Source organism: Geotrypetes seraphini, chromosome 1 (assembly GCF_902459505.1).
Source record: "Geotrypetes seraphini chromosome 1, aGeoSer1.1, whole genome shotgun sequence".
Lineage (NCBI taxonomy): Eukaryota > Metazoa > Chordata > Amphibia > Gymnophiona > Dermophiidae > Geotrypetes > Geotrypetes seraphini.
Window position 1 is genome coordinate 404,569,107 of NC_047084.1, and position 24,986 is coordinate 404,594,092.

General features: G+C 42.6%; 1 protein-coding gene across 1 annotated transcript in view; it reads right to left on the reverse strand.

The window, feature by feature from the left end:
• Positions 1-24,986, reverse strand: part of TBC1D2 (TBC1 domain family member 2) — a 523,004-nt gene that overhangs the window by 87,899 nt on the left and 410,119 nt on the right. Inside the window, exon 11 of the mRNA XM_033918140.1 lies at positions 17,571-17,691. Within this exon, the coding sequence (XP_033774031.1) occupies positions 17,571-17,691 (121 nt within the window). The remainder of the gene's footprint in view (positions 1-17,570; positions 17,692-24,986) is intronic.

Sequence of the window (24,986 nt, forward strand, 5' to 3'; positions counted from 1 at the left end):
TACTTGACCCATGACACATCCATCAACTTTAGGCCTTTCTCCAACCTACGTTTTGTTTCAAAGATCCTGGAAAAAAAACGGTATTCAACCAACTACATTCCTTTATTGACAATAAAAAAGCCCTATCCGCTTTCCAATCAGGTTTCCGGAAATTTCATAGCACTTAAACTGTCCTCTTTGATATCATCGACGACTGATAAAAACTATGTCCTTCTGATACTATTAGACCTCAGCGCAGCATTCAATACCATTGACCATGACTTCCTCCTCATCTGACTCGCTGAGCTTGGCGTCTGAGATATGGCACTACTCTGGTTCACGTCCTTCCTAAACGACAGATCCTAATGTGTGCTACTCGATACTACCCTATTAAAGCCAAAGCCAATCAAGTACAGGGTACCACAAGGAGCACTACTATCACCTGTGTTTAATCTCTATATTATGCAAGTCCTGGATATAGCCCACAAATACCAAATCAAGATTCACTCCTTTGCCGACGACATCCAACTATACCTACTGCTAGGAGACAACTGTGACTCCCAGACTGCAAAATTAGAAAACTGTGTCTCAAAAATCAAAATCTGGACGTCCACAAACAAGCTTCAATTAAGCGCCACAAAAACTGAACTCCTTTGGATTCATAAAGAACATTGCACCTACAACTGCCCATCTCCTCTGGGAATCATCTACCATAACCGCCAAAGACCAAGTCCGCAGTCTAGGAGTACTTCTTGACTCTAACTTATCACCAACCATATCTCGCAAGTGGTCTCATCTTCGTTCTACTATCTACGACAACTACAGAATATAAGAAACTATTTCTCTGAACCAGACTTTTCACAACTTCTCTATGCCTTTGTCCTCTCCCACAAGGACTACTGCAACACATTAGTCAACGGCAAAAAAATATTAAACATCTCTGTGTACAAAATACAGTAGACTACTGAAGAACCTTCACACCCATGATTCAGTATCCCTAGTGCTAGCATCGGCCCACTGGCTACCGGTAGCCAAATGTTGCATCTTCAAAGGCTTAGTACTTGCGTTCAAGTCCTTACACAACATGGCACCCAGCTACATATCAGACAAACTTCCACCTTATGTCCCAAACAGACCCCCTCTACTCCCAGGAAGAAATTGTGACCAGGTGGACACGAAGCAGGCCAAGGTCCCAGTTAGTTCAGAAGTAAAAGGGAAAACCCAGAAGGCAAATTCCAAGGTCTCTCCTTGTCAGGATTCAGATAATATTTCCTTTGATCACCAGAGGGAGCCTGATAGAGCTGGGAATGGGATAAGTGAGCTGTACCCAAGCCACCACCGGGGGAGCCCAAGAACCTCCAGGTACACTGCTGACTCAGCCAGAGTAGGGCGGGGCCCTAGGGTATGTAAGCCAGCAGTGGAGATCAGACAGGCAGGCCAGCTAGGGAGAAGATTCAAACCTTTTCTCCCTGAGGAGTCCCCTGAGCCAAGCAGGAGCAATGGACCCATGTCCATGGAGCTAACAGAGGCTGGACAAGCTGAGGACTTGCCTTTTCTGGATGTGGAGCCCATGGATTGTCAAGAAGGTTTTGCAGAGTGTGCTACTGACTTTCCTGAGCCCATGCAGGTGGACTTGATTTCTAGCCACAAAGAGTGAGTGTTTTGCCTGTTTGGACTTTCTGGGATGTTTTTCTTTTGTAAAGGGGAGAGGTTTTGCTGTCACCTTGGGTGGGATTTTGAAGGCCATTGCTGTGGCCTTATTTTTGGCAAAACCTGAATCACTCTCCTTTCCTGGCATTAATGTAAAACTGCCAGAGGCTTTACTTATTTTTTTTTTTTGTTCTACAATTGCTGTGAAGCAAAGCGTTTGACAGCGTCCCACACCGCAGGCTGCTGAACAAGATGAAATCGATGGGATTAGGAGAGACTCTAACTGCATGGGTTAAAGATTGGCTTAGTGGCAGACTTCAGAGGGTGGTGGTTAACGGTACCTTCTCTAAAATGTCAGAGGTGACTAGCGGAGTGCCACAGGGTTCAGTCCTGGGCCCACTCCTCTTCAACATATTCATTGGGGATCTGACTCAAGGGCTTCAAGGCAAGATAACCTTATTCGCTGATGACGCCAAACTATGCAATATAGTAAACGGCTATAATCTACAGGATGCTATGGAGCAAGACCTGCGTACTTTAGAAAGATGGTCCTTGATCTGGCAGCTGGGCTTCAACGCCAAGAAATGTAAGGTCATGCATCTCGGTAACGGAAATCCTTGCAGAACCTACACCCTGAATGGAGAAACTTTAACCAGGACTACGGATGAACGAGACTTAGGAGTAATCATCAGTGCTGACATGAAAGCAGCCACTCAAGTGGAGAAGGCTTCATCTAAAGCACGGCAGATGATAGGTTGTATCAAGAGAAGCTTCGTCAACAGGAAACCTGAAGTCATGATGCCATTGTACAGAGCCATGGTGAGACCTCATCTGGAATACTGTGTGCAATTCTGGAGGCCACATTACCGTAAGGATGTGCTCAGAATTGAATCGGTTCAGCGGATGGCCACCAGGTTGGTCTCGGGGCTAAAGGGTCTCCCATACGAAGAAAGACTGAGCAAATTGCAGCTCTACACTCTCGAAGAGCATAGGGAGAGGGGAGACATGATTGAGACATTTAAGTACATCACGGGACGGGTCGAGGTGGAAGATGATATCTTTCTTCTCAAGGGACCCTCGACCACAAGAGGACATCCGCTCAAACTCAAGGGAGGGAAGTTTCGTGGAGACGCCAGGAAGTACTTCTTCACGGAGAGAGTGATTGAGCATTGGAACAAGCTTCCAGTACAGGTGGTCGAGGCACGCAGCATCCCAGACTTCAAGAACAAATGGGATACCTATGTGGGATCCCTACGAGGTCATGCCAAGGGATAGGGTCACTAGGACTTGAATGAGCGGGTCAGTAGAGTGACAGTATAATTAAATTGTACTTTAGGGGGTCAGTAGACTTAAGAGGGTGGGTAAATGGTGTGGGCAGACTTGATGGGCTATAGCCCTTATCTGCCGTCAACTTTCTATGTTTCTATGTTTCTATGAAAGCCAGTGCCCTAAAGGCTGGCTGGGAAAATTGAACAAGCTGCTTGGGAGCAGGCTTGGAGTAACTCTTCAGAGAGTTGAAGACTGTAGCTGCTGAAGTGAACTTTATTATTTTTGTGCTGTTTTATTTGCTGACCTTTTGTTTTGGCATTTTTGTTGCTTTATGGCTGTTTTGAATTCTGACTATTTCACAGCTGTATGATGAACCATGAACTACTTGACTGAATGAAAAGAATGAGTAAAGCTGAACTATTATGCTACAAGCTTTAGTTGTGGTGACTTTGTTTGCATTATTTCTGAGTTCCTGCCTAATAATAGTTCAGTCCTGCAGGGTGACTCCATCCCGGGTCACACGCTGGTGTACTATTTAGGTGTAACCACTTGGAGTGCTGTAGAGCCCTGGTCTGGGCTACAGAGTGGCTACAAAATGCATCTTCAAATACCCCCTGGTCAGAGCCTCCAACTAGAAAGTGCCAGACGAAGGTCATTCTCTCACTTCTTACCAAAGTACTGGAATCAGCTACCTTCTAACATCAAATCTCTTAATGGACTTTTGAGCTTTAAGAAAGCAATAAAAACCTACCTCTTCACCTGACTTCTGAGGACAAGCTAGCATTCAGACTGTTATTTCCAAACCACTGTATTCTTAATAGATGTCCAACTGACTCTCTCCCTGTGCACACACAGATTCTCTCCCTGTGCTTGCTTCTGCCTCTAAGTATTTGTTAACCAAGAACAATAGAACTATACGCACCTCTCAGTACCCTATTGCTTAGTCTTCTGTTCCCTGTTGTTAACTGTTATGTATGTTACCATGTAACCCATTCTGGGCTCTTCAGAGAGGATGGGATATAAATCGAATTAAATAAATAAATACATCTTCTAGTGTTTCAGAGATTTGAGTATCTCTGATTCAACAGAATTGAATATCATTCTGGCACTGGTAACTCCCCAATATCCAAAATAAGATCCATACTGCTATTAATTATTTCTGTAGTGCTACCAGACGCATGCAGCGCTGTACAAAGTCACAAAGAGTAAGAAAACAGACCCTGCTCGAAAGAGTTTACAATCTAAACAGGCAAGACAGACAAACAAGATGTCATGGATACTGTTAAGGGGAACAGTTAATCAGCTGGCTGGGTTGGAGGGCAGAGGAGTAGGGTTAAGGATTGAAAGCTATATCAAAAAGTGGGTTTTAGAACTAATATACTCATAAAAATGTGAATAATAGTGTTCAGTCAAAATAACACCTAACACACCAGCAGCAGTGTGATTCACAGTGTTATAATTACACCATAGCACCACCTCCCTACCACCAATAATACTAAATAAGCAAATACTGAGATAAAACATCATTTATCTTGCTGGAGTCTTTACCTCAAGGTAGAGTAGGGGTTAGGATCACTGTTTTTCAAGATATCATGGTGCCAGTGTCTATATATTTCCTTCAACCATGTGTCCCAGTGAGAAAACATATATCTTAAAACACAAAATTTTTTTAAAAATTCAAACATTCATGTCCATCTTTGAACCAGCCAAAAGCTCCAACAAAATAACCCAAGAATCCAGTCTTTCCAGATAAAGCTCTGCAATCCTCCTTCTCCAACATAAAATCATATTTCACTTTTGCTTCATCAAAAACAATTCCCCTACATCTTCCTCAGTGAAGACCAAAGCAAATAATTCATTTAATCTCTCTACTATGGCCTTATCTTCCCCGAGAGCCCCTTTTATCCCATGGTCATCTAGCAGGCCAACCATTCTCTTCCCGGCGCCTTGCTATTAATATACCAAAAAAAGTTTTTACTGTCTGTTTTGCTTCCAGCGCAATCTTCTTTTCAAGGTCCCTCTTTGTCTTCTTTATTAGCGCCTTGCATTTGACTTGCTATTCCTTATGCTGTTTATAATTATTTTCAGTCGGATCATTCTTCCATATTCTGAAAGATTCTCTTTTGGCTCTAGTAGCTTCTTTCGCTTCACTTGTTAACCACACTGGCTGTCATTTGGTCTTTCCTCCTTTTTTAATACATGGAGTATACCTAGTCTGGGTTTCCAGAATGTAGATTTTTGACCTTTGCAGCTGCTTCTCTAAGTTTCTTTTTTACCATTCTCTTATCATACTTCCCGCACCAATTCATGTGCTCCACTAAGAAATAAACATAGAAACATAGAAATAGACGGCAGATAAGGGCCACGGCCCATCCAGTCTGCCCAGACTAGGTCCAGAATTGCTTTGCCTCTTGTTGGTTTCTGAACCAGCTGCTCCATAAATCAGTCCTTGATTTCATCAAGGAATTTGATCTCCCTAGCATTCCCCGATGTTACAGTTTCCCAGTCAATATCATCAGGGTAGTTGAAATCATCCATTGTTACCGTGTTATCCCATATTTAGCCTCCCTGATTTCTGATCAAATTTCAGCATCTGTCCATTTATCCTGGTCAGGTGGATAGTATTGCACTCTTATCACTATCCTTTTTTCCTTTACACATAAAATTTCTACCCATAGGTATTCCAAGGTGCGTTTCAGCTCCTGTAGAATTTTCAGTCCATTCGGGATACATATCTGTTCAGCAAGAACTGCAACCATCTTTAGTTTCATCTCCACCTCAAGATTACCCAACTCATCACTGCTCTGTTTGGCTAGAGACCAGTAACCAATTCAACAACATAGGCAACTCCATTATTTTCATAGGCTGTATTTCCTGAACAACATTAGCAAATTCTGTTCCAGTTTTACTGATTCATTTGGTTTATCAAGGAATCATAAGTTACGTCTCTCTTCCAATTTCACTTTTAACTGCAAGCATCAGACTTAACTAGGTAAAAGTAGCAAAAATTAGTGAAATTACTACATCAGTAAAAGTTTTCCTGTACTTCTTTACAAGTAAAAGTGACAAAACTTTTATTTAAGTATAGTAACTAGTTACTTTTACTTAGACCCTCTTTTACTAAGCAGCGGTAGACGTTTCTACCGCGGCCTCGAGCGTTCAATGTTCCGACGCTGCTGTGATGCTTATAGAATTCCTATGATTTGGAACACTGTCGGAGCATTTAGTGCTCTGGGCCATGGTAAAAACTTCTACTGCGGCTTAGTAAAATGGGGGGTTAGTTAACATTGCCTACAGTCACTACAAAGGTAATCCCCCCCCCCCCCCCCCCCCCCCCCCCGCTATAATAGAACCTAGTTAGAAAACTGGCCTAGGTGCAGTCTTTAAGCCACCAGTCCAGGAACTGCACAGAGGACTATTTTCCACCTGCTAGAAATAGAAATGTGAGCGAATCGATAAACTGATAAGAGATAGCTTGTGCAGGGGATGCTCACAAGGCTCCTGGTCCGCAAGGAGCCAGTGCTCGGGGGAACAGAACGTATGTGTAATGGCAATATGTAGGACTCTGGACTATGTTCCCCAGGTTTAAGTTTTATCCCTGCACAGACTAATCATAATAAACAATGATCCAGGCCATGTATTATAAAAATAGAAGCTTTTATTTACAGTACAATCTAATAAAAACACATGAATGAATCAGAATTATATACAATTTATACAGCTTGGAAGGATGAAAGGCATAAATTCTTAACTAGCAAGTGGTTAGAGGGAAAACATATAAACCCTTGCTAAGTACAAAATAGACTGTAAATACTACCCCATAGTAACAATAGAGATGGTTTACTATTTGGCAGCAAGGTCTCCTGGAGAAGTGGTTGGACAGTGGAAAACAGGCAATTTGTGTGAACACTGTAGATAACTTCCTTCGAGTTTGATGTCATAGCAGGTGAAGTTCTGATGTGCAGCCTTGCTAATATAGTATGGGGAAGGCTCTGCCCTTTCTATTGTTTTGCAATACAATGTTCTCGAAGGTTCAGGTTAGGTGAAATCATCTTTGCAATATCAAAAGAACATAAAAATAGCCTTACTGGGTCAGACCAATGGTCCATCTAGCCCAGTAGCCTGTCTTCATGGTGGCCAAAGCCTAGTAGCAACATTCCATTCTATCCAAGGCAAGCAGTGGCTTCCCCCAAGTTGGTTTCAATAACAGACTATGGACTTTTCCTCCAGGAAACTGTCCAAATCTTTCTTAAAATAGCTATGTTAACTGCTCTTACCACAACCTCTGGCAACGCATTCCAGATCTTAACTATTCTAAGTGATAAAATATTTCCTCCTATTGGTTTTAAAAGTATTTCCCTGTAATTTTATCAAATGTCCCCTAGCCTTTGTAATTTTTGATGGAGTAAAAATTCACTCCACTTCTACCCGTTCTACACTGTTCTTACACCACTCAGGATTTTGTAGACTTCAATCATATCTCCCCTCAGCGGTCTTTTTTTTCCAAGCTGAAAAGCCTTAACCTCTTTAGTCTTTTCTCATACCAGAGGAGTTCCATCCCCTTTATCATCTTGATTGCTCTTCTTTGAACCTTTTCTAGTTCATTTATATCTTTTTTGAGATAAGGCGACTAGAATTGAATGCAATACTCAAGATGAAATTGCATCTTGGAGCAACACAGAGATATTATAACATTCTTAGTCTTGTTAGCCATCTCTTTTTCAATAATTCTTAGCATCTTGTTTGCTTTTTTGGCCACCACCACACATTGGATGGAAGGTTTCAGCGTATTGGTTACAATGACACCCAGATCTTTTTCTGGGCTCTGACACCCAAGGGGTACACCACAGTGCTGGAAATGTGAGTTTGGCAAGATCTCATACACATTACATCGGCTCACTCCCAGCTGTTCACATGAAAGTGAAAGGTGGCTTCTGTTGCAATATATCCTTGACATAGAAAACATAGAAACTTAAAAACATGGTGGCAGGTTGACTGGTCAGAGAACACTCTCTCTCTAACCTGATCACCTGATTCCCCTCTGTTTAGCGGCAGTTGTAGTTTCAACCGCTGGTCTGCGAAGCAAAATGCCGCATACAAAGAGAAAAGGCTCTGTCCGGCCGGCTCCCTCATCGTCCAGGCAGTTGAAGATTGAATGTTTTATGGCCAGCTCACCATCAGTGTTTGGAGTGGAGCTGCCTGTGTTTGCTTCAGAGGAAGGAGCCTCCAGAGTTTTGGGGCTTGAGACATCTCTATCTCCTCTGCCTGTTCTGCCCCCACCACATATGATGTCGGTATCTAGCAATAGCGTTGTTTCTTCAGCCCGGGATGGGTCGACGCAGCCACAGGAAGAGGGAACTGCATTGGAGAAGGACGCTGACAGTTTGGTCAGCTTGGGAGCTGAGGGAATTTGCTCTCCCGCGGTGGTGTCTCTGGAAGGTGTCTAGGGTATGCTGCAAAGGCTTCAAGTCGCAGTAACTAAATCTACAGCTGAGTTTTCTTTGGTTGCAAGTAAAATCGATGGTTTAACCTGCTAATTTGAGTCCTTCAAAACTCAAACTGCCAACAAATTTGAACAGATAGATAAAGAAATATCCTCTCTTCAAAATCTAACAGGGAATCTTGTTAAAGACAAACTTTTCATTCAAAGGAAGATTGAACAAATGGAAAACTTCAACAGAAGGTTAACTCTCAGGCTACTTAATTTTCCTAAGTCAGCTGGGATATCACCGGCTGGTATGTTTAAAAAATATTTGCTTGAAATTCTTAAATTTCCACCGGAAGCAATACCTCCTATAAATAGAGTTTATTACCTTCCTGAAAAAAAGAAGTCAGAGAACTTGCCTGGAAATGACAATCTCAACCTCTTTGATGCGAGTAATTTGTCTGAATTTTTGGAAAAATCTACTATAGAAATTGAATCTTGTTCTACTCTCGTTGTCTCATTACAGATCTCCCTCCCACCCCGACACTACCGATCTGGCAGGAGGGTGCCCAAACCCTCCTGCCAGAAGATACCCCCTCCCCCCGACACTACCGATCGCTGGCAGGAGGGTGCCCAAACCCTCCTGCCAGAAGACGCACCCTCCCCCCGCCCGCGCTAACAGCCCCCCAAACCTCCACCCCCACCAAACTAACCTTTTCTTTTGGCCAGACAGGTCTTGCCCGTCCAGCCTGCAGGCCCGCCTCGTCGAAATGAGGCGGGCCCGCCCCATCCCGCCGAAGCCTAAGGCCTGATTGGCCCAGGCTCTAGAAGCCTGGACCAATCAGGCCTTAGGCATAGCGGGTCCGCCCATCCCCACTTAATCTAAGGCGCCTGGGCCAATCAAGCCTTAGACTTAGTGGTGATGGGCGGACCCGCTATGCCTAAGGCCTGATTGGTCCAGGCTTCTAGAGCCTGGGCCAATCAGGCCTTAGGCTTCGGCGGGATGGGCCTGGAAAGGGCGGGCCCGCCTCATTTCGACGAGACAGGCCTGCCGGCTGGACGGGCAAGACCCGTCTGGCCAAAAGAAAAGGTTAGTTTGGTGGGGTGGAGGTTTGGGGGGCTGTTAGCATGGGGGGGGGGGGAGGATGCATCTTTGGGCAAGAAGGATTGGGCACCCTCCTGCCAGCGATCGATATTGTCGGGGGGGGGGCATCTTCTGGCAGGAGGGTTTGGGCACCCTCCTGCCAGCGATCGGTAGTGTCGGGGGGGGCATCTTCTGGCAGGAGGGTTTGGGCACCCTCTTGCCAGCGATCGGTAGTGTCAGGGGGGGCATCTTCTGGCAGGAGGGTTTGGGCACTCTCCTGCCAGCGATCGCGGCCCGCTATACTTATAGCGGCAGAGAGATCCCTTGCCGCAATAAGTATAGCGGCCGCGTCTACTTACAATGTAGACCAGAATTTTGTTGGCCTACATTGTAAGCGTCTCTTCCTCTACTAGGGAGACGCGTAGGGCCGCCTAGGTTCGCCTAAGGCCCGCCTAAGGCCCTTAGGCGAGCTTAGGCGTCTTGCGGGACTTCTTAGGCTCCCGGAGGCGCCTTCAATATAGGCGGCCTGCCTGGGGAGCATTTTTTTAAAAAACGTGCATCCCGATTGGCTGATTAGACAGCTGTAGGACGCCTACAGCTGCCTAAAATCGGGACGCACTTTGTAGAATCAGGGCCTAAATGCTTAATCTAGCACTAGTCCTCAATTAGTAGGTTCCAAGATTAAATTTAACAGAATCAAGAAACACTTAATAAAGAACTCAAATGGCTGACTTGGCTGAAATCAAGTTGACATAGTCACCTCATTGCTATCTCTATATTGGGCTTTTAGAACTTATCTTTTTAGGTCTTATCTTTTTCCTTCTCCAATCGCAACAGTGATAGGAAAGTTGTCAGCTGAGCAGGTTCAAAAATATATACTTGTGTGAAGAATATCGCACTACACATTTACAAGGGTGGCGTAAGTACAATGTTGCCCCTAAGGCAAGAACCCCTGGTTTCAAAAACAAAAATTCTTTCTTACGTTTTTGGGTATCCCTGGCCAAATCCGGATACAGTTGTACTTTTAAACCTAAAAAAAGACTTCTGCTTGTCTTCATAAGCCAATTTTTATCTGGTGCCATTGCTACTGTCAGTAACAATGTAGCAGGTGTAACAGTTTCACTATCAGACAGCTCAAGCAATTCTGTTAAATTTAAGTCAGGAACAATTCCTTGCTGCTGATCTTGAAGTTTTGCTGGTAAATAGTAAATCTGGGATAAAGGAGGCAATTGTTCCTTGGTAATCTCCAAAACCTCCATCATAAATCCTTTTAACGTTTCCCTAGTAGAATACACAGCACTTCTAGGGAAGTTAATCAATCTAATGTTATTGGAGCATGACAGATTTTCCAAGGATTCTAATTTCCTCCTAAGATTCAGATTATCTTTTATTAAAGTTTCTTGAATCTTTTTAGCCAAAGTTAATTCCTGATTCACATTATCCACAGAGTTGGGTTGTTGTTTTTTTTTTTCAAGCATTCCAGATTGTAAATTTTTAATATCAATTGCTTGAGCCTTTAATTGTCAATTGATTATCCAAAAGTTGAAATTGAGGATTGATTAATGCAGAGTGGAGTTTAAAGTCACCTCTTGGGGTTTCTGGACTTGAGGGAAAGAAAATATCACCAGTTGCTTCTGTCCCACGCTGTACACCCTCCTGAGAAGATCCATCTCCAAGGTGGGTCATCACTTCAGGATCTAAACTCGGACTTCCCTCCAAAAAAGACAAGTCCGGCACAGTTCCACCGTTTAAGATTTCTCCGGCCTCATGGACTTGCAGTGCCTGTATTCCATGGCGCTGTTCTATCCACGGAGAGCTGGCACTCTGAGGGCATGGGGTGTCTCAGTCAAAACTTTTCTGAGGGTGTGGGGACTCAGAGTCGTGTCAAGTCCCAAGGAGATCGCCTCCGTTCCGCTTTTCCAGGGCGATGAAGTTGAAGGGGTGACCTGCAAACGCTGCAAAAGCCTCTCTATGTCACCATAGCCGGCCAAGGAAGGGCTACATGAGGCTCTTCCCTCTATGCTTTGGCATTGCAGTTGAGGAGCGAAATAAGTAAGTAAAGAATAATTCGGAGCTTCTGAGTGTGCAGCTCAGACAAGTCTAGCCACGGCCATCTTGGATCATATTTGAATGCAGATGCGTAAATTCTTTCGATCCCCACAAGTTTTATTTTTGGGACAAAAAATCTAGATTTCCCAGATGTGACAAAGTCAACCCAGGATCATAGAAAATTATTCCTGAGTATGAGGCAAGAAGTTAACACTGGGGACTACTTTTCTATTATGTTATCCCTGTAAATGTGTAGTCAAGTATGTTGGGATAAAATATGCCTTTTTTACTCCTGATCAGGTTAGAATCTTTCTAGATACCAAGAAGCTAATCCAGAATGTACAGAGCTAGATTAAAAAAGTTTTTGATGGTGTTGTAACCCAATAAGCTTATTACCTAAGTGTTAATTTTTTTTTTCTTAGGTTCTCCTTATCTTTCTTTGTTTCCTCTCCGTATAATTTTGTGGTCTGAGGAAGAGATAATTCTTGTTCTTCTTTTTAGGATATTATGATTATAATATTATTTTCCTTCAAGTTATCTTATTCTCTGTATGTGGATGCTTGTGAATTTGTTGAAAATCAATAAATAATTAAATCTTAAAAAGAAACATGATGGCAGATAAAGGCCAAATGGCTGATCTAGTCTGCCCATCCGCAGTAACCATTATCTCTTTCTCTCTCCAAGAGATACCAAGGTGCCTATCCCAGGCCCTTTTGAATTCAGACAGTCTGTCTCCACTACCTCTTCTGGGAGACTGTTCCAGAAGAGGTGATGGAGACAGAGACTGTGTCTGAATTCAAAAGGGCCTGGGATAGGTGGGATCTCGGAGCGAGAAAGAGATAATGGTTACTGCGGACAATGCAGATAGCTGAGCAACAGGCAAGCAGATATCCACGCTGTTCCACAACATTGCCTGTGTGATGAGCCACAGTAATTTGGCAACTATACTCCATTATTTACTATCCAGCATGCATACATACTCTCACAGTAAAATACTGAGGTACTGTGGCTGCACAGTGTCATTAGAGAGCAAGGCACAATGCTGTGTTTTTCTCTCTCTACCTTTTGGTTGATGAGCACATAACACTTGCAGGTTCTAGACTGGTCTAGTGAGATTGCTAAGAAAACTACCTTTACAATTAAAACTATTTACTTTTTAGCTACCTCTATATAGATTACAAGCTGCTAGCTTTTTGCAAATATACTAGGTAGCTCCAGTATGTAGGGTTTAGTCCCTTTAATGTAGGGTTTAGACCCTTTAATGAGAACCTCTCCAGGGAGGCCTCAGGAGGTAGACAATAACCTCCACAAGCAAGGAATAAGCAGAGAATGCCACAATTTAACCAAGCTAGTAGTATGGTGCTTCCAGTATCACAGTGCCTTCCTGAGACAGACATAAAGCTTTTTATGCAAATTATTAGCTACGTCCCCCTGCATAGCTTACTCCAAACAATCATTTTCATATTCCCTATTTCTTTCTATTATAGTTTATTTAAAATTTGTTATACCACTTATCGTACTTCTAAGCGGTGCCTCCTATCATAGTAAATTAAATTAATACTAGCAATGCTTCCTATCATAGTAAAAAGCAGGTGGTCCAATAATTGTGTGCTTACTCTGAACCTTTCCTGATAAGGGGTAGTCTCTCCTCACTGCCATTAAATCAAATAGTCCTTCAGTGTATAAAAGGGACTGGCTAACACCATGGATGCAGCCCAGCCCTTAACTGCCCCACCCCAAAAAACATTACACTACATTACATTAGGGATTTCTATTCCGCCATTACCTCGTGGTTCAAGGTAGATTACAAATGGATTGTCTAGAGATTAGAAGTATTTAGGGAGTAGTTTGTACATTTCTTTGAGTTACTAAGGATTACATCTGAGTTGTCATGATATTGGAGGTACATATGTAATAGTTGCAGGTGATGCTTGGGACATTCCTGATTGTGTTAGTTCGGTTTTATGTGTTTTTTGAATAAACTAGCATTACTATCCTCTGCACCACTGGCTGTGTTACACTGAAAAAAAAAAAAAAAAAAAAAAAATGAATATGTTCATAAGGTCTTACCATAGTTCATACTCATAACCAGTTTCTTATAAATCCAGTCCACCTAGATTGCTCCCTCTTTAGAAATGGAACAGAATCTGAAGCTATCAACGTCCATAGCTTCTATTTTTCAGTTCTTGGCAGCAGGTTCCGGAACAACTGGCTTCAATAGGGAGGATAGGACTTTGACCACTTTCCTCCTTCCCCATTATCCATAGAAAGGACATTATAGGCTCCCTACCCTTTTGCTCTGATTGGGCTACTATCAATCCCGGGTTTGCATAAGAAAACCTGCTTTCTACTCTTACTGCTCCCCCAGCTCTTAAGTTTTCTGAACTGTAAAACCCTTAGGTTTAGCACAGATTTTCACTTCTACCCTCAAATGCCTTTTCTTAACCTCTCCGCATCCTGCTTTTGGGTAGAGAATGAACCTTGCTTGCAATCTGGGGTTGAGTTTTACTCCTGGTTCTGAATACCTTCTAATGGGGCTGTTCTCTGGCCCATAAACTTATCACAACCCCTGCCTATATAGCTACCAATAGAGCTTGGTTAACAACCTTCTAAATTTCAAACTTCAGGCATTGCTATAAGAATGATTTGGACCTGTTCCTGAAGGAAAAGTCCATAGTCTGCTACTGAAACAGATATGTGGGAAGCTACTGTTGCCCTGGATTGATAGCATAGAAATGTTGCTGCTATTTGGGATTCTGGCAGGCATTTGTGACCTGGATTGGCCACTGTTGGAAACAGGAAACTAGGCGACATAGACCATCAGTCTGACCCAGTACGGCTATTCTTATGGTCTGCAATTCATTCAGCAAGATGATGCTTGTGGTCCAGTTAACTGATGCAGTCACTTTGCAACCACTGCACCCTAAGCTTCTTGAGCAGAGATAAGGACCTCTTGTTAACTTGCCCCAGATACAGTGGTGCCTTGGGGTCTGAGGACTTTCCTAAATTGAAAGAATTGCATTTTCAATGATGAAAAATGGATATTCTTGTGGTTTCTGAAGTCAGAATATACAGAACAAAATGATTTATCTTTATCTTCGGGGTCAGAGCTTTGGTCAGAGCTATATAAATGAGGCATCTGACCTTATCAGATCTTATCTGTTATTATCTTAAGTGTTTCCTCAGCTTATAAAACCACACTGCACTTCACTGAACTCCTTTGTACTAGTGCTGCCCAATTTGCTGATTCAAATTGATTCACCAATTCACTTCGGTGAATCGATTCGTTTTGTAAAAAAAATTGGACTCGCCATTTCAATGAGTCCATACCTCCGGGCCTCCTAAAGCAGCAGCAGCAACAGTGGTGGCTGGCCAGCATATGCAGTGCTCTGAACAGGTTGCTCCTGGCCTACCCTGCCAGGACCTTCCCTCTGTTGCATCACTGATGACATCACTGATGATGTGGCAGAAGGAAACCCTGGCGGGGCAGGTCATAAACAGCCTGTTCACCACGCTGCCTCTGCCCGCCAGCCACCATCAATGCTGCTTTGGGAGGCTCGGAGGTAAATTAGATCTCACAGGTGGGGGTCAGTGGAAAGCTGCTGCACAGGGGGTTGGGAAGGAGGGGGATTGGCAGGAGAGATGAAAAACTGCTGTACAGAGGGATAGGAAGGATAGAAAGCTGCTGCACACAGGAGAGAGGAAGAATTGTTGTACATGGGGAAGAGGAGAGGAAGGGAAAGATGCAACAGAGGTAGAAAGGAGTGAGTGAGAAATACTGCATACGGTGGAGGGGAGGGAGACATACATGGAGAAGAGAGAGGGAGAAATGTTGGACATAGGGTGGAGGACAGGGAGAGATGGTGAATGGGGAGAGAGAAAGAAATGTTACACATGATAATGGAGGGGAGGAAGGGAGAGATGCTACATGGAGGGGAATAGAGAGGTTTAACGCAGGAAGAGAGAAAGATGGTAGACAGTGGGAAAGAAACAGAAATGTTGGATATGGCAATGGAAGTGAAAGTACAGAGATGGAAGATGAATGGTGAGCATGGAGAAAGAAAAAAGCATCAAATGGTGGGTAAGTTAACAGAAGACAAACAGAAACCAGAGCCTGGAACCAACATGATTTGAATAATAAAATGACCAGACAATAAAAGGTAGAAAAAATAATTTTTTTCTATTTTGTGATTACAATATGTCAGATTTGAAATGTGTATCCTGCCAGAGCTGGTGTTGGACAGCGAGCGTGGGGTTGGAGAGGACAAAAGGGGGTGGGGTGGGTGAAGAGACTACAAAATAAACCTGCCAGGATGTTTGAAAAAAAACGCCTGATTGGGCGGGAAAAGTGAATTGAATCAAAAAATTTTTCCCTGAATTGGGCAGCACTATTCTGTACCATCTGCTCTAATCTCAGAGCTCTACTGTCAGCTGCTCCTGCATCTCAAAAGAGTTGAAGTTCACTGCACAGCCAGATTGTATTAGCACAAGTTTGCTTACTCTGAACCTTTCCTGATAAGGGTTCACACATTCACATTTAAAGAACATTTGTGTAATATTTTTCTCTAAACTATCTAGCATTTACATAGTAGTCTCACTGTTTTATTTCATTGGTTCACTTGCATGTAAATAAAGCAGGTTCTATTTTTATAATATTTGGGCCTTGTGTTAGTTGCTTGTCGGTGTTTTCAGAAACTTAGAACTCCTATTCGCATAGTTAGACTAATATTCATGATAACAATTACATATACTTGGCCATCCCTTCATGCAATGTTCCTCTGCAACTATAACTGCTCCTCGTCCAGATATAACACATTCCTTTGTACAACAGTCACTTTCGGGGGTATGAGCACCTCTGTATTGTTTGCAATGCTTCCATCACCTCCTCCATGCCAAAGGTTGAGCGTACCATACTTTTTGGAACAGTAGCCATTCCATCTACATCCTTTTCAATGCAGTTAGAATGCTTCGCTATTTTATAATATAATTACATAACATAGTAGATGACGGCAGATAAAGACCCAAATGGTCCATCCAGCCTTCTCAACCTGATTTTTTTCTTCTTAGCTATTTCTGGGCAAGAATTCAAAGCTCTACCCAGTACTGTACCTGGGATCCAACTGCTGAAGTCTCCATCAAAGCTCACTCCACCCTTCCAGCCATTGAAGCCCTCCCCAGCCCATCCTCAACCAAAGGCCATATACATACACATACCGTGCAAGTCTGCCCAGTACTGACCTTAGTTCTTTAATATTTACTACTAGTATTTTAGCCAGTTACATTAACGGGTGCTAGAATATATGTCTGTCTGTCTTTATTTATGTCTCTCTCTTTCCCTCCCTCTGACTTTCTTTCTGTCTGTCTCTCTCCCTGGCCCCCTTTGTCTGTCTGTCTTTCTGCGTCTCTCCCTGCCCCTGTGTCTTTCTTCTTTTCTTTCTGTCTCCCTTCCTCCCGCTGTCTGTCTTTCTTTCTATCTGTCTCTCTCCCTGTCTCCTATGCAGCAGCATTTCTCTCCCCCCACTTCCCTGTGCAGCAGCAGCCGCAGCAGTATTCCCTCCACCTCCATTTCCCTGTGCAGAAGCCACAGCAGCAGCATTACCTCCCCCTCCATTTCCCTCCCCCCACACCACTTCCTGTGCAGCAGCAGCAGCAGCAGCGTTTCCCCTACCTACCGGTTCCGGCCAGACAAAGTTCATTTTTTAGTTCAAAGCCGACGCTGCGTCTCCTCTCTCGATCCCCGCCAGATTCGGAAGTATTCTCCGACTCTCGTGAGGTTCGATAGAGGAGCTGCAGCGGGGGCTTTGAACAAAAAAATGAACTTTGTCTGGCCGGAGCCGGCAAGCCCGCTGTGAGATAGAGAGATACATGGTAAGCGCGCATGCGCACTCTGCCGGCCACGGAAATACAGATCAGGCAACATGGCATTAAGAGTGCGCATGCGCGCTTAGCGTTTTATTATTATAGATTATTTTCTGATTCTAGATCCTCTGTGTTCATCCCACGCTTCTTTGAACTCTGTCACTGTTTTCCTCTCCACCACCTCTCTCAGGAGCATCCACCACCCTCTCCATAAAGTAGAATTTCCTTACATTGCTCTTAAATCTACCACCATACCTGAGATGCAGATAAAGTCTTGCTGTAGTATTCTGCTGGCATTATATTTTCAACAATATCAACCAGACACCAAAATGCACTCTCTTCCTCTTCTAGAACCAACAGTGCTAGGGCTGCCAATCTACAAAATATCAAGCAAAGGAAATGGTGAAATTAAAGGTCTGCTATCACAGATTTTCTTTTTGAACACTAAAATACAACAAACTATGATATTCCATGGTATATCAATTTTTAGATTGTCCAGAGAGCATAGAACATAAGAAAGTATACCCTCTCCCAACCCCCCATACATCCACCCAAGGATATGACTACAACAAACTGAGACAGGTGAATTAGGGTCTAAGTAAATAGTCATGTCGAACATTCAATAAACAGCTATGCACTCTTAGGGCAATAGAATCCCAAAATGTTCTGCAAGTTTGTTTAAACTGGTAGCCATAGGGAGAGTCCTCCCAGTGAAGGCTTTTAATATAATGCCAAAGTTGAAGATATAAGAAAATATCCTTAGATGATAAAGAATATCCTTTTTGTAGATCTTCAAAAGATTTTATGTGCCCCTCATCAGTGAACACCTGAGACAAGTAATGGATGCTATGAGTCCTCCATTGATGAAGCACAGAATGCAAATGGCCAGGGTTATAACAGATAGAAAGATAAGGAGTCATTGATGTAGAAAACCCTTGCCACTTGCAGAAGGCAATAAATGGGACAACTGGAGAACTCTGGGAGGACTGAGGCCCATGCAATGAAGATAACAGCTAAAATACCAAGAGAGTTCCATGGGTGTCACTGAAAAATCCTAAGAAGCTCTGTACCAGTCACTAATGTGCCTCATAGCACAGGCTACAGTCAGATAGCGAATGTTTAAAAGTCCCAGTCCCCCCTAACGCTTAGGAATTTGGATAATAGTTATGGGAAGATTCTCTCTTTCCTCATCAAAGATATGATTGTAAGAGGCTGTGCAATTTTTTTTTTCCATTTTTTACCTTTAGAAATAAAGGGAGCATCTGAAATATGTAGAACCACTTTGGAGCCAAAATCATGTTAAATAGATCAATAAGGCCCAATAAAAAAAGGATAGGCCCTGCACAAAGTCAATTTTACAACAGTCTCAGAAAGTAGAGAGGATACATTCACAGTGTAAAAAGTAGACAGCTGAGTTGGTATTATAATCCGAAGATACCTACTGTAAATGAGTGATTCACCTACTGCAAAGGGAAGTTCTCTTCCCACATCTCTCAAACTTCCAGAAGCAGGGGGAGAGCCTTAGATTGAGCAAGATTGAGAGAAAAACATGAAAAAGCCCCCATAGGCAGTAAAGCACAGTTACTTACCACATAACAGGTGTTATCCAGGGACAGCAGGCATTCTCAGATGGTAGGTGACATCATCCATAAAGCCACGATGTGGACAGCTGCAAAAGCATTTTGCTTTAAGAACTTTAGAAAGTTCACAACTGTCCTCAGTTTAGATAGCCAGCTATGAAGCCAACCAGGGGAGGTGAGTAGGTTGTGAGAATATCTGCCTGCTGTCCCTGGATAACACCTGTTATGGTAAATAACTGTGCTTTATTCCAGGACAAGCAAGCAGCATATTCTCATATGTGGGTGACCTCCAAGCTAACCAGAATGGGATGGTGGGAGAGTTGGACTTGTAGAAAATCAAATTTGAAACACTGAGAGGCCGAAGTGCCCATCCTGTCTGGACAAAAGTTCCAGATAATAATGAAAAGTGAAAGGTATGAACTTAGGAGAAAAATAGCAGCTTCATCTATTCTGTCAATCGAAATAGATTTAGAAAAGAAAACCTGAAGCTGCCAAACTTGAACCTTTGAAGGGCTGTGACTCTACTCTCTAATTGCAGCCCAGCCTGAATAGAAAAAACAAGATGCATGCAGCCAACTTGTTGGCTATTAATCCCCTGGAAACAGGATGCCTGAACTTGTTAATGTTGAAAGAGACAAAAAGTTGTAGAGATGATCTGTATGATATAGTCTTCTGCAAATAAGCAGCTAATGTTCATTTGCAGTCTATAGTATGAAGAGTTGATTCTCCTAGATGAGAATAAGGCTTGGAAAAAATACTGGTAGCACAATCGATTGACTGGAATAGAAATCAGTGATAATCTATGAAAAGAAGTTTGGATTCAGTGACAACTATTGATAAAAACTTTGAATGAGTGCGAAGCACAATATTGTCATGGAAGGAACGCTGTAAAAAGTGGATTAGTTACTTATGGTTCAAGTCCATTCAGTCGTTTGGCAGAAGTGCTTTGATTCAAATGTAAACTTTCGTAAGTGGACAGGAACCACATTGAGATCCCATATCACTGAGAGGTGGTTGTATATTGAAAAGACCTTTCATAGATCTAGGAATGAAAGGATGAGCAGAAATAGATGTACCATCTACTGGCCAATGAAAGGCAGTAATAGAGGGACACTAATAGAAGTGAGTTTGAGACCAGAATCCAACAAATGGAGGAGAGAAGTCAAAATCCGAGAAAAAACACAGAAAGGACTTCAGATCCTAATGAGGAATAAGACACCTAACAGAAAAAAGGTGTCCATTGTTGCTGGGAACACTGCAAAATGGCTGGTGTTCTGGAAGCTGTTAATATCAATAAGAGAAATGAGGAACAGCTGAATTCAGCCTGAGAAATACCAAACTGTCAGAAACTAAAGCTGAAGATTGGAATGTTGACCGAACCTGGACTCTGCGTAAGAACAGATGGAAAGATTAGCAGAGATATTGGCATCAACTAAGTTGAAAAAGAAGGAAAAACACGGTCATCTGAGCCACCAAGGAGCTACCTGAATCATGGTGGCAATCTCCCATTTGAACTGGCAAGTGTCTGAAAAGAAGAGGAAGACTGGACACATCTGAAACTTGTTTGTTCAGTTTAAGAGAACGTCCACCTCTAGAAGATGAGGCACATAAGCCTGAAGAAAATGGAGTAGTTGATCAGCGAGGTAAGAAGCAAGGAAATCTACTTACGAAGTGTCCCATATAGAGGAAATGAAATGGAGAATCGCTGAATCTAGAGTCCAGTCATGAAGATAAAAATTGCTTCTGAGCGTGTTCGCTAGAAAAAAATTGCACTCCCTTTAATGGAAAACATCTGAGAAAAAACTGCTGTGAGGAAGTGCCTAATTTCGAACCTTCAAGGCTTTTGATAGTTAAAGAAGAAAAAACTTTGCTCCACTTGGCTAATTAATATAGCCTATTCATACTTGATGGTCCGTACAGACTAGAAGATATGAGAGTACTAGAGACTTTGATGCAAAGATCGTGCAGATGAGCTCAGCACGAATAGAGTTGACTGAATAAAAACCCAACTCGCTGAACTGTAAATGAAGCCTTGCAAAGGGAGTCACGTGGACTGTGCAGCCTATGTGCTCTATGCAGAGAATAGAAACGTTGGGCCAAAAAATGGCCAAATTTAAATAGAGTTTTCTGATATTGTTGAGTAATGAACATCCTGAGTGAAAATAGTCTGATAGATCTTTGAAGAAGTGGAGCTTCTGAGATAGTTGAATTTGAAATTGAGAAAAAAACCCTAATTCCAAGTGTGAAAATTAAATGAGTAGCGGAAGTCTATTGTGCCGCTAAGAGCACACCCTGAGACATAAGATCCTGATTGAGCCAGGTGATCAGAGAAAGACTGAAAGAGCCCTGTGATCTTCAGGTTGCTGTCATCAAATCTGTCACACCGTCCAAGCAAAATAGACGACACTACGAACCAGTCCAGATCTCACACCAAAACCAACAGGACAGACGACACTCCGATCCAGATCCCTATACCCTGACAACAAAATGAAGCTAACCCCACAAACACACACTAAAGCCACCCTACTGATAATCCTCCTCGTCACCAGCTGGAAAGTAGTAGCAAATAACTTATCCTCCACACCCACAAGCTCCACTACAACCAATATCCGACACCACAACAGGAGAACCCAAACCTCCAAACCAGCACTCAACATCCCATCACCATAACCTGGAGAAGCAGGCCAACACTTCCCAAGACCAAACCTCAACCTCCTCCTAAAACGCTCATCTACCCTGAAACTACTCACATTCTGATGTCAGATATCACTACTCTAAAATGTGCCTACGTAAACATCAGAGCCCTAGGACCTAAATCCGAACATATATAAAACTGGATAAAAACTGAAAACCTAGACTGCCTTTTCCTCACAGAAACCTGGTTAACCTCAGACGCAGACCCTAGAATAACAGAGGTATGCCCACAGGGATACAAAATAACAGTGACCTGCAGAGAGAAAAAAAGAGGAGGAGGACTAGCAATAATAATCAAGGACTCCCTAACCCTAAACATACTAGAAAAAACATCTATCACACAAATAGACTTCCTCGCCTATCATCTCACAAGTACCACACTAAAAAACTCACTAAACTGCATGCTCTGCTACATAACACCAGGAAACTGGACCACAGTAAGACCTGAATTTGAAAACTTCATTTACCAAAACTCTCTGACAGCAGAATATAACCTTATCCTAGGAGACCTGAACCTACACCTTGAAGACCAAACATCCAAACCAGCAGAAAACTGTCTATCATTCTTCAAGGCCTTATCCTTCCAAATCCTAAACCCACAAACCTCTCATGAAAAAGGACATCAACTCGACATTGCAGCCTTCATGTCCCATCACCCATCCAACCCAATAATTCAAACACCTAATGGAACCTGGTCCCCCTCTCTCTGGTCAGACCACTACACTTATACCTTCAACATCAAATGGACCAAAAACAAAATCACACCTAAATCCAAAAAAATAACATACACCTCACGCAAACACATTGAGCAATCCATATTCTGGGCTAAAATAGATGAAACAATCCAGGACGGCGATCCCAAAGACTTCATCTCTCAATCGAATAATCTAACCATCAACATCCTTGATGAGCTAGCCCCACTACAAACCAAAACTAGAACCAGCAGAAGATCAGACCAATGGTTCGACAACGAACTGCTCCAACTTAAGACACTGCAGGCGATTAGAAAAGAAAATGGAAAAAAACAAATCAAGATCAAACAAAAACTGCCTGGAAAAAAAACAGACAATACAAACTTCTACTAAAAGACAAGAGGAAAACCCACTACACTAATCTCATAGGCACAGAAACCCAAGATACCAAAAAACTATTCCAAATATAAAAAGATCTAACTAACACCAAACCATACATGACCACTAACAATACCCCACCACCCTCAGCCACCATTTTAGCAGATCACTTCAAGAACAAAATTACAAATACCAGAGCCACCCTCAATTTTACCCCATCTCACCTAAACAATCTCACAATGCTCCCCACAGAAAAAGAATCAACTGCAGCAGACAGATCATGGTCTCAATTTCCCAACATACAATGGTCCGAACTCAATAAACTCTACAAAAAATACAGCCATGCCTCCTGTGACCTCAACCACTGCCCATCGTACCTCTTCATTTCCTCCAGTGTAAAATTCCGTACTCTACTTCAGCAATGGACACAAGCCATGCTCAGACGGCATTTTCCCCACCAACCTCAGCGAATCATCATCACCCCAATCCTAAAAGACCCAAAAGGACCAATAGACCAGCCATCTAACTACAGACCAATTGCCTCAATACCGCTATACATCAAACTTACAGAAGGCCTAGTAGCTAAACTCCTCACCAACTACCTAGAAAACCATAACAAACTCCACCCCATGCAATCTGGCTTCAGAACCAACTTCAGCACAGAGACATTACTAGGCTCCCTCATGGACACAGCCAGACAACACCTAAGCACAGGAAAAAAAATGCTTCTCATACAACTGGACCTGACCGCAGCATTTGACCTAGTAGACCACAACATCCTCCTGCAAATCTTGGATGCAATAGGTATCTCAGATAAAGTTTACTCTTGGTTTGAAGGCTTCCTAAAATCCAGAACCTACATAGTAAAATCAGATAAAGAAAAATCTGAACCTTGGTCAAATCCCTGTGGCGTACCACAGGGATCCCCTTCATCCCTTACTCTCTTCAACCTTTGCACTGCCTCCCTTGGAACACAGCTAGATAATCTAGGCATAACCACCTATAGTTATGCAGATGACATAACCATTCTCTTACCATTTGATCAGCCAAAGGCCACCATGACAAATATACTACACCGAACACTAGAAACTGTTACGACTTGGATGAAAGATCACAAACTAAAACTCAACCCTGACAAAACTAAATTTATCCTCCTTGAAAATGACAAAATCCCAACCATAACCAATATAGAACTCAACTCAATCAACCATCCCATCCAAACCACTATAAAGCTACTAGGAATGACAATAGACAGATGCTGCACCATGCAACCGCAAATAAATAAAACAATACAGAAATCCTTCACAGTCATGAGAAACCTGAGACAAATCCGGAAATTCTTTGAAAGAACACAATTCCAGCTTATAGTGCAATCCCTAGTCCTGGGACTGCTAGATTACTGCAACATCCTTTACCTCCCCTGTCCCACTACTATGACCAAGCAACTACAAACAATCCAAAATACAGCTCTGAGACTCATCTACTCACTGAGGAAACATGACCATATCACAGAAGCATACATCAACTCACACTAGCTACCAATCCAAGAAAAAATACTATTTAAATTCTACTGCATGTTATTCAAAACCCTATATGGAGACAGCCCATCCTACCTAAACAACCACCTCATCCAAGCAACCTCAACCAGACACAGAAAAACGCACTCCCCATTCATACCCCCTCCCCCCGATCAGGGAAGTAAAATGAAAGGGTCTACATGATGGCCTTCTAGCCACTCGAGCCGCAAGGCTGGATAACCAGATCTCTAATCTACTGATAACCACCCCAGACTACAGGATATTCAAAAAAGAATTAAAAACCATATTCTTCAAGAAATTCCTGAAACAATCCTGACATGATCCACTCTTTACAACTCCTGATATGACAAATGATCTACTATTTACAACTCTAGAAAGGGCAAATGTTCTTCCATCGTACAACCTGAAAAACAACAAATGATCTTCCTTAGTTTCCCTTTCTTCCTAAATTTCTATCTACTCCTCTCCACTTACCATTCATATACCGACAAATGTTCTACTCTTTACAACTCTTGAAATGACAAATGATCTACCCTTACAACTTAGTAATGACAAATGTTCTTCCATTGTAACCCCCTTTCATAAATCTTTTGTAATCCGCCTTGAACCGCAAGGTAATGGTGGAACAGAAATCTCTAATGTAATGTAATACTTGGTTAATACCCCGAAAGAGGAAACCAAGTTGTTAGATAAAAAAGGAATATGCGCCAAAGTACCTGGCCATAAGAGGGGTCTGAACCCCTGGGCCATGGAAAATGGAAGCAGTAACTGTAACCATTGAACCACTGG